The 15064-nt window shown below is 40.8% G+C and overlaps 1 protein-coding gene and 1 non-coding gene across 2 annotated transcripts; one reads left to right on the top strand and one right to left on the bottom strand.

Moving 5' to 3' along the window:
• The first annotated feature begins 729 nt into the window (after positions 1-729).
• trnaa-ugc (transfer RNA alanine (anticodon UGC)) lies at positions 730-805 on the top strand. Its single transcript has one exon. It is a non-coding gene; the product is annotated as a tRNA-Ala (tRNA).
• Positions 806-7680: 6875 nt separating this feature from the next.
• On the bottom strand, positions 7681-14994 carry LOC139378999 (palmitoyltransferase ZDHHC21-like). Its single transcript, XM_071121688.1, has 8 exons — positions 14864-14994; positions 14106-14306; positions 13916-14014; positions 13300-13411; positions 12794-12932; positions 11962-12078; positions 10594-10637; positions 7681-10320 (listed from the first exon to the last, which is right to left on the bottom strand). The coding sequence occupies exons 2-8, from the start codon at positions 14257-14259 to the stop codon at positions 10176-10178; spliced, it is 810 nt and encodes a 269-aa protein (XP_070977789.1). The 5' UTR covers positions 14260-14306; positions 14864-14994; the 3' UTR covers positions 7681-10175.
• Positions 14995-15064: the final 70 nt, after the last annotated feature.

The following is a 15064-nucleotide window of genomic DNA, read 5'->3' as shown; positions in this document are numbered from 1 at the left end:
TAAAGAGCACATCATAACATCTATTGGCAAAGTATCACCAGCCGTTTCTATGACATAATTATGTGGCAAGCAGACAGAGTGCTGCTCCGCATTTGTCATATAGGCTTGGATTAAACATGACCCACATGGAAACAAGGAGACCTGAAGTTTTTTTAAAAGACTGTCTGCGATTAATTACCAATTTTAAAAAATGTAAAGATGTTTGACAACATGTCTATCACATACTTAATCCCAGTCTAGGTTTGGTGAAATGGAGCAGAGCCATTTGTGGCAGTAATGCCTCCAATCATACTGCTAATAAAGCTCTACACAGACATGGCTGGCATCCTCCACGCTTTAGTTATGTTTATATCAAGCCTATAATTGTTTCCTTTGTTCAGCCAGATGTCCTCTCCTGTACTGGTAACAGGTGGCCCACTTGTTTAATTAGTCCACTTGACAAAGCAGGACCAGAGATTAAGGAAATCATTTAACGTGGACTCTAGGTAGAACATTTTCATAACATCTAATTACTTAAAGAAATATGCCATTAGCATCGACCACTCGTGATGGGTAAGATGTAGGCCCATCTTCATTAGTGACTTTGTTTGTTCACTCAGACATACACAAGGTATGTGGACATGTCTAAGCATGGTTATATAGCATGTGTTTCAATATCAATGTTACACCATGGTTCATTTTAAAAATCCATGTCAATATCGGAATACTAATTCGCAAAGGGATTTGTCTGGTCCCGTGTGGCTCAGTCGGTAGAGCATGGCGCTTGCAACGCCAGGGTTGTGGGTTTGATTCCCATGGGGGACCAGGACAGAAATGTATGGACTCACTAAATCGCTCTGGATAAGAGCGTCTGCTAAATGACGTAAATGTAAAGTCTTATCTTGGGCCCAGACTTTTTAAAACATTTTTGCACTAGGTACAAAGTTTGCACCTGTTATTTCCTGAAGTAAATCAAACATTTAGAAATAAACAAAAAGGTAAGATTTAGTCAGAAGAAATAAAACATTAAGGTAAATTGTAATTGTAATGTCACTGGATTAGAGAATAGCCCCACAGTACCCATACACTAAGTATGAAACATTTAACTTTGTACATTTAAAAGACAGAAATTGCCTCAATGTCAGCTTTGCTTGGGGCATCCAAAAGGCACAAGTCATCAGAGTTAGCAGGAACGTGTGCCATACATGTTGCCAGTTTACATCATCTGGAAGACAACAATGGTGGCATAAATTCAATTCACGGATCCTGCACACATTATGAACACTTCATTGAGTTGTTTAGACCTGGGGGATAGGGACAATGGACAATGTAGGAGGACCCACATATTATTTTATTGAATTTCAGGACAACATAGTTACACCATGGTCATCTTACATATGAAGTCATTCAAACAGTGAATAGTCAGTCATAACTACATCACACACCTATAACCACTACATGAATGTGACATAACAGCTCCATAGAGAATTACATGATCTATTTTTATGTATACTTCATTTAAATAACCAGGAAGGTCATAATGATGTAGATATTTATTAAGAGCTTGAATGTATAGGGGTTAATGGCCAGCCTGTTCTACTGAATGTACAGGGGTTAATGGCCAGCCTGTTCTACTGAATGTACAGGGGTTAATGGCCAGCCTGTTCTACTGAATGTATAGGGGTTAATGGCCAGCCTGTTCTACTGAATGTACAGGGGTTAATGGCCAGCCTGTTCTACTGAATGTATAGGGGTTAATGGCCAGCCTGTTCTACTGAATGTACAGGGGTTAATGGCCAGCCTGTTCTACTGAATGTACAGGGGTTAATGGCCAGCCTGTTCTACTCAATGTACAGGGGTTAATGGCCAGCCTGTTCTATTGAATGTACAGGGGTTAATGGCCAGCCTGTTCTACTGCATGTACAGGGGTTAATGGCCAGCCTGTTCTACTGAATGTACAGGGGTTAATGGCCAGCCTGTTCTATTGAATGTATAGGGGTTAATGGCCAGCCTGTTCTATTGAATGTACAGGGGTTAATGGCCAGCCTGTTCTATTGAATGTACAGGGGTTAATGGCCAGCCTGTTCTACTGAATGTACAGGGGTTAATGGCCAGCCTGTTCTATTGAATGTACAGGGGTTAATGGCCAGCCTGTTCTACTGAATGTACAGGGGTTAATGGCCAGCCTGTTCTACTGAATGTACAGGGGTTAATGGCCAGCCTGTTCTACTGAATGTGCAGGGGTTAATGGCCAGCCTTTTCTACTGAATGTACAGGGGTTAATGGCCAGCCTATTCTACTGAATGTACAGGGGTTAATGGCCAGCCTATTCTACTGAATGTACAGGGGTTAATGGCCAGCCTGTTCTACTGAATGTACAGGGGTTGATGGCCAGCCTGTTCTACTGAATGTACAGGGGTTAATGGCCAGCCTGTTCTACTGAATGTACAGGGGTTAATGGCCAGCCTGTTCTACTGAAAGTACAAGGGTTAATAGCCAGCCTGTTCTACTGAATGTACAGGGGTTAATGGCCAGGCTGTTTTACTGAACGTATAGGGGTTAATGGCCAGGCTGTTTTACTGAACGAACAAGGGTTAATGACCAGCCTGTTCTACTGAACATACAGGGGTTATTAGACAGCCTGTTCTACTGAACGTACAGGGGTTAATGGCCAGGAGAGGGCATTAGCGCCAGCAGAGACTGGAAACACATTGTGTGACCAAGACGAGAGGTCTGTTAAGTTTATCCTTCCTCAAAGTTTTTGGGTGTGTAGGCTTTTGCTCCAACCCTATTCCAACACCTGATTGGGTAAGTGATTAGTAGAACCAGGTGTGTTTTAGCAGGGTTGGAGTGAAAGCCTGCACACCCAATAGCTCTCCAGGAAGAGCAGTCGACCACCCCTGCTGTACAGAAATGATCACGTAAGAAACAACAATAAAACCCATTTCAGGACTTTGTTACACCATTTATTTAATACAAGATAATAACTCTAAGCAGCATTTATATTCCCCATGATTAAAACATATGGTCAAATAAAATGTATATATTATAACCCAGATAAATTCATATTCAACATTTGTACATTAACTTCACATTATTTATTTTTTGTGATAATAAAAGGCCACTCTAAAATGTGCAGTTTTGTCACAAAACAATTGGTATGCTGACTACGGGAATGTCCACCAGAGCTGTTGCCAAAGAACTGAATGTTAATTTCTCTAAAGAATTTGGCAGTACGTCCAACCGGCCTAACAACCGCAGATCATGTGTAACCACGCGAGCCCTGTATCTCCACATCCGGCTTCTTCACCTGCGGGATTGTCTGAGACCAGTCAACTGGACAGCTGATGAAACTGAGTAGTATTTCTGTCTGTAATAAAGCCCTTTTGTGAGGAAAACTAATTCTGATTGGTTGGGCCTGGCTCCCAAGTGGGTGGCCCTTTACCCTCCCAGGCTTACCCTTGGCTGCGCCCCGGCCCAATCATGTGAAATCCATAGATTAGGGCCTAATTAATTAACTTCAATTGACTGATTTCCTTCTATGAACTGTAACTCAGTAAAATCGTTGAAATTGTTGCATTTATATTTTTGTTCAGTAAATGTATTATGAGTGCAATAAACTATAATGGCGTATAGGTGGCCCATCAACATCTTAGAGACATTTCCTTTAAATATATATATATATATTATGTTGCGTATGGAGACATCAGCATTGAGTAATTGAGATGGAATTGAATTTAACTGTCTTATTGCAACCTCCTGGGGACAAAAGCTTATTAAGCTTCAAGACTCTATAAATTCTAATCCATCCCCAAGTCTATGTTTTGATGTCCGGTTAGAGTCCAATTCATTACCCAACAGTTAGGAATATATAAATGCTATATATGCACAACACATGCATTCTCCCTAATTACACCGAGAAAGAAAAGTGGTTGCCGCAAAAAAAGGCCTAATGAGAATCAAATAGCAGAACGTACGAGTCGGCACAACTTTGGTCCTTCAAGCTGAAATCTCTAACCGTGAGATATTACAGCTTTCTTTTTAAATATACAGTGCCTTGCGAAAGTATTCGGCACCCTTGAACTTTGCGACCTTTTGCCACATTTCAGGCTTCAAACATAAAGATATAAAACTGTATTTTTTTGTGAAGAATCAACAACAAGTGGGACACAATCATGAAGTGGAACGACATTTATTGGATATTTCAAACTTTTTTAACAAATCAAAAACTGAAAAATTGGGCGTGCAAAATTATTCAGCCCCCTTAAGTTAATACTTTGTAGCGCCACCTTTTGCTGCGATTACAGCTGTAAGTCGCTTGGGGTATGTCTCTATCAGTTTTGCACATCGAGAGAAATTTTTTCCCATTCCTCCTTGCAAAACAGCTCGAGCTCAGTGAGGTTGGATGGAGAGCATTTGTGAACAGAAGTTTTCAGTTCTTTCCACAGATTCTCGATTGGATTCAGGTCTGGACTTTGACTTGGCCATTCTAACACCTGGATATGTTTATTTTTGAACCATTCCATTGTAGATTTTGCTTTATGTTTTGGATCATTGTCTTGTTGGAAGACAAATCTCCGTCCCAGTCTCAGGTCTTTTGCAGACTCCATCATGTTTTCTTCCAGAATGGTCCTGTATTTGGCTCCATCCATCTTCCCATCAGTTTTAACCATCTTCCCTGTCCCTGCTGAAGAAAAGCAGGCCCAAACCATGATGCTGCCACCACCATGTTTGACAGTGGGGATGGTGTGTTCAGCTGTGTTGCTTTTACGCCAAACATAACATTTTGCATTGTTGCCAAAAAGTTCAATTTTGGTTTCATCTGACCAGAGCACCTTCTTCCACATGTTTGGTGTGTCTCCCAGGTGGCTTGTGGCAAACTTTAAACAACACTTTTTATGGATATCTTTAAGAAATGGCTTTCTTCTTGCCACTCTTCCATAAAGGCCAGATTTGTGCAATATACGACTGATTGTTGTCCTATGGACAGAGTCTCCCACCTCAGCTGTAGATCTCTGCAGTTCATCCAGAGTGATCATGGCTGCATCTCTGATCAGTCTTCTCCTTATATGAGCTGAAAGTTTAGAGGGACGGCCAGGTCTTGGTAGATTTGCAGTGGTCTGATACTCTTTCCATTTCAATATTATCGCTTGCACAGTGCTCCTTGGGATGTTTAAAGCTTGGGAAATCTTTTTGTATCCAAATCCGGCTTTAAACTTCTTCACAACAGTATCTCGGACCTGCCTGGTGTGTTCCTTGTTCTTCATGATGCTCTCTGCGCTTTTAACGGACCTCTGAGACTATCACAGTGCAGGTGCATTTATACGGAGACTTGATTACACACAGGTGGATTGTATTTATCATCATTAGTCATTTAGCTCAACATTGGATCATTCAGAGATCCTCACTGAACTTCTGGAGAGAGTTTGCTGCACTGAAAGTAAAGGGGCTGAATAATTTTGCACGCCCAATTTTTTAGTTTTTGATTTGTTAAAAAAGTTTGAAATATCCAATAAATGTCGTTCCACTTCATGATTGTTTCCCACTTGTTGTTGATTCTTCACAAAAAAATACAGTTTTATATCTTTATGTTTGAAGCCTGAAATGTGGCAAAAGGTCGCAAAGTTCAAGGGGGCCGAATACTTTCGCAAGGCACTGTAAGAGCAAGAAGAACATAAGAACGTTTATCTTTGAACCTGCGTGACTCATCTAGGCCAATTAAATGAGATTTAAAACTACAACAGACTTAACGTGGGCTCTCCTTCCTAGTTTTTCCTACATTTTAGTCATTAAGCAAGAGGTACTCTTATCTAGAGCAAGTTATTAAAAGTTGATTCTAATAAGGTTAAACAAAATAAAACATTGTAAGTAGATCCATGTCAATGGCAAATGTTAATGCCAATTTCCTTACTAAAATAAAAAGTGCAAATCCCAACATCAAGGCACATAATGGAGTGCAGTAGTAGGAAGGCCAATGATTACAGCAGTCCTGGTACATTACATAACATAGTGCTAGAAGACAACACACCATCACAAGGGATTAAGTTAGGGGGAGGGTTGGGTCAGAATTGGCCCCTAGTGACTTCAGAAAGTATTCACACCCCTACTTTTCCCACATTTTGTTCTGTTACATACTGGTTTAAAAATGGATTATTTTTAGATTTTGTGTCACTGGCCTACACACTCCACCCCATAATGTCAAATTGGAATTCTATTTATTTTTTGTTGTTGTTGAATTTGACCCCATTTTCTTCCCAATTTCATGGTATCCAATTGTTTTAGTAGCTACTATCTTCTCGCTACAACTCCCGTACGGGAGAAAGCTCTAAGAGACTTACCCAGAAAGACTCACAGCTGTAATCACTGCCAAAGGTGATTCTAACATGTATTGACTCAGGGGGTTGAATACTTATCTAAGCAAAATATTACGGTTTTATTATTATTTTCTATTATATCTCTTTTTATTTTTAACAAATGGTATAATTTCCCCCCCACTTTGACAGAGTATTTTGTGTGGATCGTTGACAAAAAAAAAGACAATTAAATAAATTTGAATCCCACTTTGTAACACGACAAAATGTGGAAAAAGTCAAGGGGTGTGATACTTTCCGAAGGCACTGTACATGGAGAACAGCAGGGGACTCAGCACTGAGCCCTGAGGGACATAGTGAGGATACAGATCCTCACAAAAGGTCCTTGTTAGACGCCAAAGTAGGTTGGTGATTCTGTAAGCAACGGTTGATGTAGTGTTAACAAATATTTTAAAAAATATACATTTATGGTTCAAGACAGTTGTTGGTAGAACTCCTACTGGTGATGTGCAATGCATTGACAGATACTTCAAGTGTAAACAAAAAAACATGTACTTTGCATTAATGCAACATTAACATTCCCCTTATACTATATATGATGCATCCTATATGATGAAGAAAGTATGAAGTATACAAATCATACAAATCAACACAATACCAACCAGGAAATTAAAATTAAAGACAATATTGTTATAAAAAATAAAGTATTCAGTGTCCACTACCATTTACGAACAATCAAGGAAACTACAAATATGACAGACAATTGACAGCAGCTGTACTCACAATTAACATGAAAACAATTAGATACTAACATAAACAGTGTTCTGAGACTCCATTAACCTAATGAGTCCCACCGTAATGCTGGGGCGTTTTGGACTTCTAGACCCTTTTAAACATAGTGTGTCTGAGCTACAGACTTCTGGGTTTCACCATTGGATGAATCTATTTCTTCTGCATCCGCAGATCCCATTAGTCTGTGTGATTAACAGGGGCTGACTAGAGCTGTGTTGTGAGACAAGGGCGGATCCCGAAGGGGGCTCGGACCGGTTCTTTTTGCAAAAATGAGTCCAAATGGTTTGAGCTATAAAAACGATTGAAAGCTGCCTATGAAAAGCCGAAACTCTTACGAACATGCACGTGTAAAATATTTTGCTCTGTGTTGCCCACATGCTACACAAGTCGTTAGAAGCTAAGGGGTTCTTCTACATAGAAGATCATAGGAAATACCAGGACATAGAGTCTATACTACTGTAACAAGCTCATAGTTGCTATCAAACTCCAAAGAGTTGTCACTGACGAGTTGGATATTAATTTCCCAATGAGCAAACCATTTCTGCACTTAACAGTGTTCATATGAATTTTTTTTGATCAGCTTTTTGCTTTGGCTGACTTTTTTTGTTGGTTTTTGACAATTGTCAATAAAACTCATGAATGCAACTATTGATGTCAAATTGTTTTGTGTTCTACTTGTAGCCCTGATAACATAAGGCCTGTAACATGCAGATACATTTAAATCACATTTTTGCTGGGTTCTTGGGACAGATAGGGTTAATTAAGTCACACTAGGATCAGAAAACTCAAAGTTAGTATCATACATTCAAATGATCAAAAGTAATCGACTCAACAGTCATTAAAGCATGTACATAAAAACAAAATAAAACTTGAGTAGAAAAATAAAGTGGAATGTGTACAAAGAAATACACAGAGGTACAGTATATCAGTGCATATTTAGAAGTAGTTGGAGGATTTATGAACAATGTTACAACCAAGTGTACAACAGCAAATAAACATAAATACAACTATTTGCTATACCCTGAAATTAATGTTGATACGGTTCATTGTGACATTGTGACATTTTTAGTCTTAGTCTGTGGTCATTGGTAAGGTTAAATCATTTGGCTTTAGGCAGTGTGGAGGTTTGAAAAAGCAACAAGCAAAAACATTTTTTAAATGGATGAACAAAGACTCTGTGATGTTTGTCTAATTGATGGTAATGAAAGTGGGAGATAAAGACACGGTTACCACTGTTGATGCAAAATAAGTCATGGTTGGTTGTTAAAGCCCTGTAGCTCGATACGTAAGCTATCTATCAACCGATTTTGTAAGGTACAGTATGTGAATAGTGCACACATTTGCACTTTTCTATTTATTTGTACTATATAATAAATAAAATATACACCATTTAGCAGACACCTAATCCAAAGCGACTATGTGTGCATACATTTTACGTACGGGTGTCCCGGGAATTGTACCCACTATCCTGGCATTGCAAGTGCCGTGCTCTACCAACTGAACTACAGAAACAAACAGTGCAACTGAGTTGCGACGGCTAAGAAATTCAACTACCAACTTTGACAGTAAGATATTTGGGTAACGCTTTACTTGAACCCTGTCATAAGGCCTGCATAATACTGTCATAAGGCCTGCGTAACAGTCATAAGGCCTGCGTAACACGGTCATAAGGCTGACATTATAGATATTATTAGGCGTCATGCTAGTTTATGGCAAAATGATGCATGACAGACAGTCATGTTGCAAGCAAAGGTCTCCTTCATTGCCGGTCTCTACCATATATCTGTGGCATGGGCACAACGTTGGGTTTTAGAAGTGGGGGGGACATTATTATTATTATTTTAAAAAAAATAATTTTTTATCAAGTCTGATAAACACTCCAAACAACCAACCCGACCGCTCGGAGGCATCGCACGGTCCTAAAACCCACCGTTCCCTCATTTTGTATCACGTTCCAATTATAAAAGGGGGGGGGGGAATTTGCAACTTCAGAATGTGTCGGGGGGGTGGGGGGGGTATGTCCCCCGTCCCCCCGTCCCCAGTGGAAGTTGCAACCCTGATCTGTGGTACACTAAAACTTGTGTTTCAGTGCATAATATATTAATAGTAGAACCATATTATAACTTTATTTAGCCAGGTGAGTAAATTCTCCTTCAAACCCTTCATAAAAAGGTTTATGGAGCAACTATCAAAGATGCGACACATAATGAGTTTCATGGCAACTTTAAGTTTGCCTTCTGTACTAGGCATTATAACATTGTTCAAATCAGGTGTTAGTAGTGCCATTTCTTTTAGGTAGGAGCATCATAACACATTCTTTAAAAAAATATAGGTAAAAAAGTCAAGCAAAGGAACTTTTACAATATCATTATGGAATGCAGCTCAATCATGGAACTACTTTCTTATTGCAATCCACAAACCAATATGTCCACCACTTGATATCTACTTCTAACCAAAATAATTACTTGTATAGCCTTCTGTAAAAGGCAAGTATACAAACCATTTGGGAGACGGACAAAAAATGTCTTTTTTTTTTTATCTTGAAAACAACAGGCCACAGCCCACCAGACAACAGCAGAAACACTGTTGATTTATGACACATGAATGGACCATGTGTCCCAAGAATTCGACACAAATTATAAATATTTTTTAATTGGCTGTCTATTGGCTATTGAGTTAGAATTTAGTGTCGTTTGAAGGTCTACATGGCCCTACAATCAACTTGTAGTTCTTATTGATTTCCCTTCTGTCAAAGTTCCCTTTAAAAATACATTTCCCCTTAAAGTGGTTCCCTCAATGTGACAACAGAGCACAATGGAGCCCCTAGTAAGTATAAGGGAGGGCATTAGGTTGCACTTGGTCAAATGTCTCTCGACTGTCGAGGAGTTTGTGACTCAGTTCAAGCACTTTCAATGTGATTCCTATAGGAAAAGACGAAAAGATATCCACTGGCCAACCAATACTACTAATCAGCTTAGATGGCACAAAACAGGGAGGTGAAGGCAGGTGGGGGGCGCTGAGTGTGCATAGTGTATTCTCTGTCGGAGATGGCAGCCTGCCGTCTGGACTGAAGTGGGACAGAGCTCCACTTATCTACACGTGACTGCGGAAGTGGTGGGGAAAGGTCAGTGGTTGCCTGCTCCTCAACGGGATGAACCACAGGATTTTCCAGGTAGTGCCAAACACCTCGGCCAGAGTCCGCTGCCAGGATTTCTTTGACCCACCACCAGACCGGACTCTGTGAAAGAGAAAATAATGTGCACAAGCGTGCGCACAGATCTCAAGTCTGAATGGGCCCAAAATGGAAAAACAGGAGGTACCAACACTGAATCTTGTGGAACACCAAATTCAACTTAATGGTACTGCAATGACTTGTCCACTAGCTGGACAAATTGTGTCCAATCAGATAAGTAAAATTGGAACCTGAAGAGGCTGTCCACAGAGCCCGGCAAATTATTTTCTTGTCCCTTGTATCATAGGCAGCACAAAGGAACAAACCCATGCTACTTACATTTCATTTGAGAAGTGAGACATTTTCTCAATGGTGGTGGTGTCCTGTTAGGCGGTAACACAAGAGGAACATAGTTTAAACATTGATAGATTTCACATCCTTGAGTAGGGTGGCTAAGAGCGTTGGGCCAGTGACCAAAAGGTTGCGGATTCAAATCCCAGAGCCAACTTGGTGAAAAATCTGCCGATGTGCCCTCGAACAAGGAACTTAACACTAATTGCTCCTGTAAGTCGCTCTGGATAAGAGTGTCCGCTAAATTACTAAAATGTAGTTTGCATGATCACAGACTGTCCTGGAATATATATTTGCATGTGTACTAATTAGCCAGGTAAATCTCCTCAAATGGACTCCTTGCACACAAAGCGCGACACCAAACAGATAACACCCCACATGCTAATTAGGAGACATTAATGCACCCGCCCACCCGTGCTGTGAGACCCAGGTTTCCAAATTAAGTTGTTTTCTGAAAAGGACATTTCTCCGTGTTTAATCAACAACAAAATATCCTAACTAGCACATGACTATCCATAGTTATTGTCAATTGTTAACATGCTGTTATCATCTTAACATATTCCTGAAAGGTTGTTTTTCTCTGTGAACAACAAACAACTGATCAACATCCTGCAATTCCCTTCCTTACCCTAGGATTTGTTGTCTGAAAATAACCTATGGCTTCTGGTGGCATGCACCCATACATTGAGACCTGGACGTGTAGGGATTTGGCCAATCACCAAATCTGTTACTAAGCTTGTTCATGGGTCTGTGCAACAAGACAAGTACGAAACTAACTAGGCCTTCCAGGCCCCAATCCCTTAATGTCATCAAGTAGAAAAAGTCTGTGTGGCTACGAGAAGGACCCACGTTTACCCAGAGGGACAGTAATAGAAATAAAGACTTAGCAGTCCAGATAAGACGGTTTTACGCAGCTGGGCTCACATGTAAGCTGTTAAGTCTATTACACCTTGATGCTGGTGCATTACATCCTGTCAATCCATTCACAGAGGTTAAAGGTGAGGGCTCATCTGGTAAGGAGTCATGACAGTCAAGGACACTGTAAAGTTCACAAACACATCCTAATATTCCCACTACTCCAGTAACAATAGCTAAGAATCTGGATTGAGTAGCATACCCAGGGAATGGAATTGAGGCAGATTGGCATACATCGGAATTAGAAAAGAACTAGGTTGCATGAAATGGGCAGTGTAAACAGTGCATAACATGCTACTTTGATACATAACAAATACGTTGATATTTACTTGACTACAATTTTCTGACCACAATCTCTAACAAGAGACAGTAGGAAGAGTAGCTGCTGCTTCTGCAAAAGCTAATGGAGATCCAAATAAACAGGAGAGAGATTTGACTCACTGTCAGGATGCCAGCCATCTGAGTATAGAAGAGGCTGCTCATGCCTCCGATCATCACCAGACCCATGATCGCAGACACTCGTATCAGGGCGAGCTCATGACGTGCCATGAATGCCTCCTGTGAGAGTACAACCAGAAGAAGCCAAAGTCAACTTCACAGCACCATGTACATACTCCCGTATTCCTTTCACACATTCAGCGTACCGCCTATCTACACCTCCTACTCTGCATATAAAGACATGGGCTTACAAACCTTGGAGTCTCATCTCTGCAGATTCTTTGCTCAGAAGCTTGCAAAATCCCAGGAAAACAGCACATGGTTGTCTTAGACGAGGTCATTGCTGTTGCATATCTACCCGATCCAGTCAAACGGGACCTTCCCTACTCTCACTGACACATTACTACAGCCCTATGCCTGCCCTACCTTGTGAGACTGCTCAATGCTGCTTAACTGTGAAAAAGGTTTTATGAAATCTGAAATACCAGTAAATATGTTTTATTTATTTGCCTACGTAGGCCTGTGTATGCTGCAATTCAGCTTTTAGCTGCAAATGTGTACATGTACAGCTCTATTAAAATGTTCATCATCAAGGCATAGAAGGAAGAGTGGTTTTAGGGGTCTGGCAGGCAGTTATCTGTAAGAGCTTGATTACACACTTTCCAAGGAAATATGGAACATCTTGAATTGAATTAGAAAGTCATCCAAATCGTTGATGATGAAATTCATCCTTGTGATTGCTATTACAAAAAAAAAAAATCATGAAACCAAGCTGTCCAGTAATGTTCATTCTAGTTTAGCGTTAAAGCGCTCACTTTTCATTTGTTGACTTTACCTGGTCCAATGAGGTCAAGGGCTGGAAGTAATAGAACTGGCAGAAGTCTAGAGCCAGGGTGAACAAACTGAGGACCTGTGTGTAAAAACAGAGTTGCAAGAAGAGCCAGTGGTTGTCCTCCCCTACACAATTATTGATCCTGCCAGGAGACAAGAGGGAGAAAAATACATTTTACAGGACTGCTCAAATGCCTAGATTACAAGCTAGGCAAATATCAAGCACATTTTCTCAAGGAGATAAACAGATATGTAGGCCTAAACCATTCAATGAACTGTCTATCAATTTTAAAAATATGTGGCAATCCTGGCGGTGCTGCTGGAGAAGAGGTGCAGCGCTAACTACTGTGCAGTTGTCCCCCTCTCTTGGCCGGTTCAGTGAAAGACACCCTGACAATATCCCCGTCAGCTCTTTAAATGCAACAGAAAATTCTAAATGTCCCCCCCAGAACGAGCTGTCTTGTTTAGCTGAATATCCTATGGGAGTGATAGAAGTTTCTGAAGCCTTACCATGAACAGTGGTGGTCCATTCTACGTACACAATGGCCACAACGACTGCAGTGGTGGGACCTTTTTGGTCTCCTCGTGTTGCACTTGGTACACATTTCCCACTGCTCTCGCTCTGAAACAAAGTAACCATGTCAAAATCTATACCTTTGCCATGACCCAGGCAACAAACCTCATATCAGTGGACCTTTTCCCGAGTATACAAAACAGTAAGGACGCCTTCCTAATATTGAGTTTACACCCCCCGTCCCCAGATGTCCTTTGGGTGGTGGGCCATTCTTGATACACACAGGAAACCCAGCAGCTTTGCAGTCCTAAACATAAAGTTATTGCACCTACTACCATACCCCATTCAAAGACACAATAATTTGCCTTGCCAATTCACCCTTTCAATGGCACACACACAATCCATGTCTCAATTGCCTCAAGCCTTTAAAATCCTTCTTTAACCTGTCTCCTCCCCTTCATCTACACTGATTGAGGAGGACATCAATGAGGGATCATCACTTTCACCTGGCCAGTCTGTGTCATGGACAGAGAAGGTGTTCTTAATGTTTTGTACACTCAGTTTATATTATATATCAGTATTTGTGACAGAGGCTGTGGAATGTCAAATTACCTGAGTGAGGGATTTGGGGGTCGGGTGGGAGTCGGCCAGGATCGGCTGTAGAAGCTCTAAAAAGTGCAGCCATACAGAGGGCTGATGCAAAGTAGTAACCTAGGAGGAGAGGTACAGGATGACTACAGCAGACAAAGTCATTGATGAAGCAGACCCAACTAAACACCTGGTCTGTGGGATTAATACTCACTGACAACCAAGGCCCAAGGGATATTCCCCTCATAGAAATGGGGCAGTAGCACCAACTTGGGGACGAAGAAGGAGTTGTAGAGCCAGATGGCGAAAACCATACTGATGCAGAACCAGCCCATGGGGTCCATCACAAAGTGCAGCCGAAGCTTCATGGCTCCTGTCACTTTGGGACACAGATGGGCAATGTGTCATAACCTCCCTGGAAAAAAAGATAGCTAAATTAGAGCTTATGATCAGAGTTAATCAATAGGTCAAGTTGCACCTGTTAAGGCTGTTCTCAATAACCATTGAGTTTACAGTCAATTCTATCTCACTTTCTCATACACTTCTTCTGACTTTTATCTGAGGTGTGTACAGGAGTTATTATGATAGGGTACACCCCCCCCCCCCACACACAACACGTCTCATTAGATACACACACCCACAACTACACAAGTTAAACATGCTGATTGTACCTTACATACTGACACTTTAGTAACTAGCTACATATTTTCTAAAAGTAGATCATGTCAAGCAGACAGGTAGATACTAGAATGTAGAAACATTAAACATTTTGGCCTATCTACTGTACCTTGCTAGCTAGCTAGCTATTCTGACAGGTAGCTAACGCGTTAGCTAGCTAACTAGCTGGGCTTGGTCTTCCTATAAATTTAACTTGATTTGTAAATAACTAACGTCAGACCTGGTGATAACTAGTTAGCATAGCATAAACCGCTCAAAATGTAGATATCACATTACTTTAGTTACTCCACCCACCTATCAAGCTGGGGATGTGTATTGCTAAACTTCAGAGGGATACCCACTTAAAATCGCTCTTTTTCCACGAGCACAACAGTTCAGTTATTTAGTGGCTACTTCCGTGGAGGTGCAGCAACACTGTGATGAATGACATGCCGTCAAAAATAGGAGTTCTGCTGCCACCTATTGGATTTGCGTTCGAACTTTTTTGGAGATGTA

Source organism: Oncorhynchus clarkii, chromosome 21 (assembly GCF_045791955.1).
Source record: "Oncorhynchus clarkii lewisi isolate Uvic-CL-2024 chromosome 21, UVic_Ocla_1.0, whole genome shotgun sequence".
Taxonomy (NCBI): Eukaryota; Metazoa; Chordata; class Actinopteri; order Salmoniformes; family Salmonidae; genus Oncorhynchus; species Oncorhynchus clarkii.
The sequence above is the reverse complement of the archived record's forward strand: the minus strand, read 5'-3'. Positions and strand labels throughout refer to the sequence as shown.

Bases quoted from the DNA above. Each gene is read 5' to 3' on its own strand.
- LOC139378999 (XM_071121688.1), bottom strand. From the start codon at position 14,259: ATGAAGCTTCGGCTGCACTTTGTGATGGACCCCATGGGCTGGTTCTGC. The intron at 14,015-14,105 runs GTGAGTATTAAT...CTCTCCTCCTAG, and splicing joins CCCTTGGGCCTTGGTTGTCA to GTTACTACTTTGCATCAGCC. The intron at 10,321-10,593 runs GTAAGTAGCATG...TCTCTTTCACAG, and splicing joins TCTCACTTCTCAAATGAAAT to AGTCCGGTCTGGTGGTGGGT.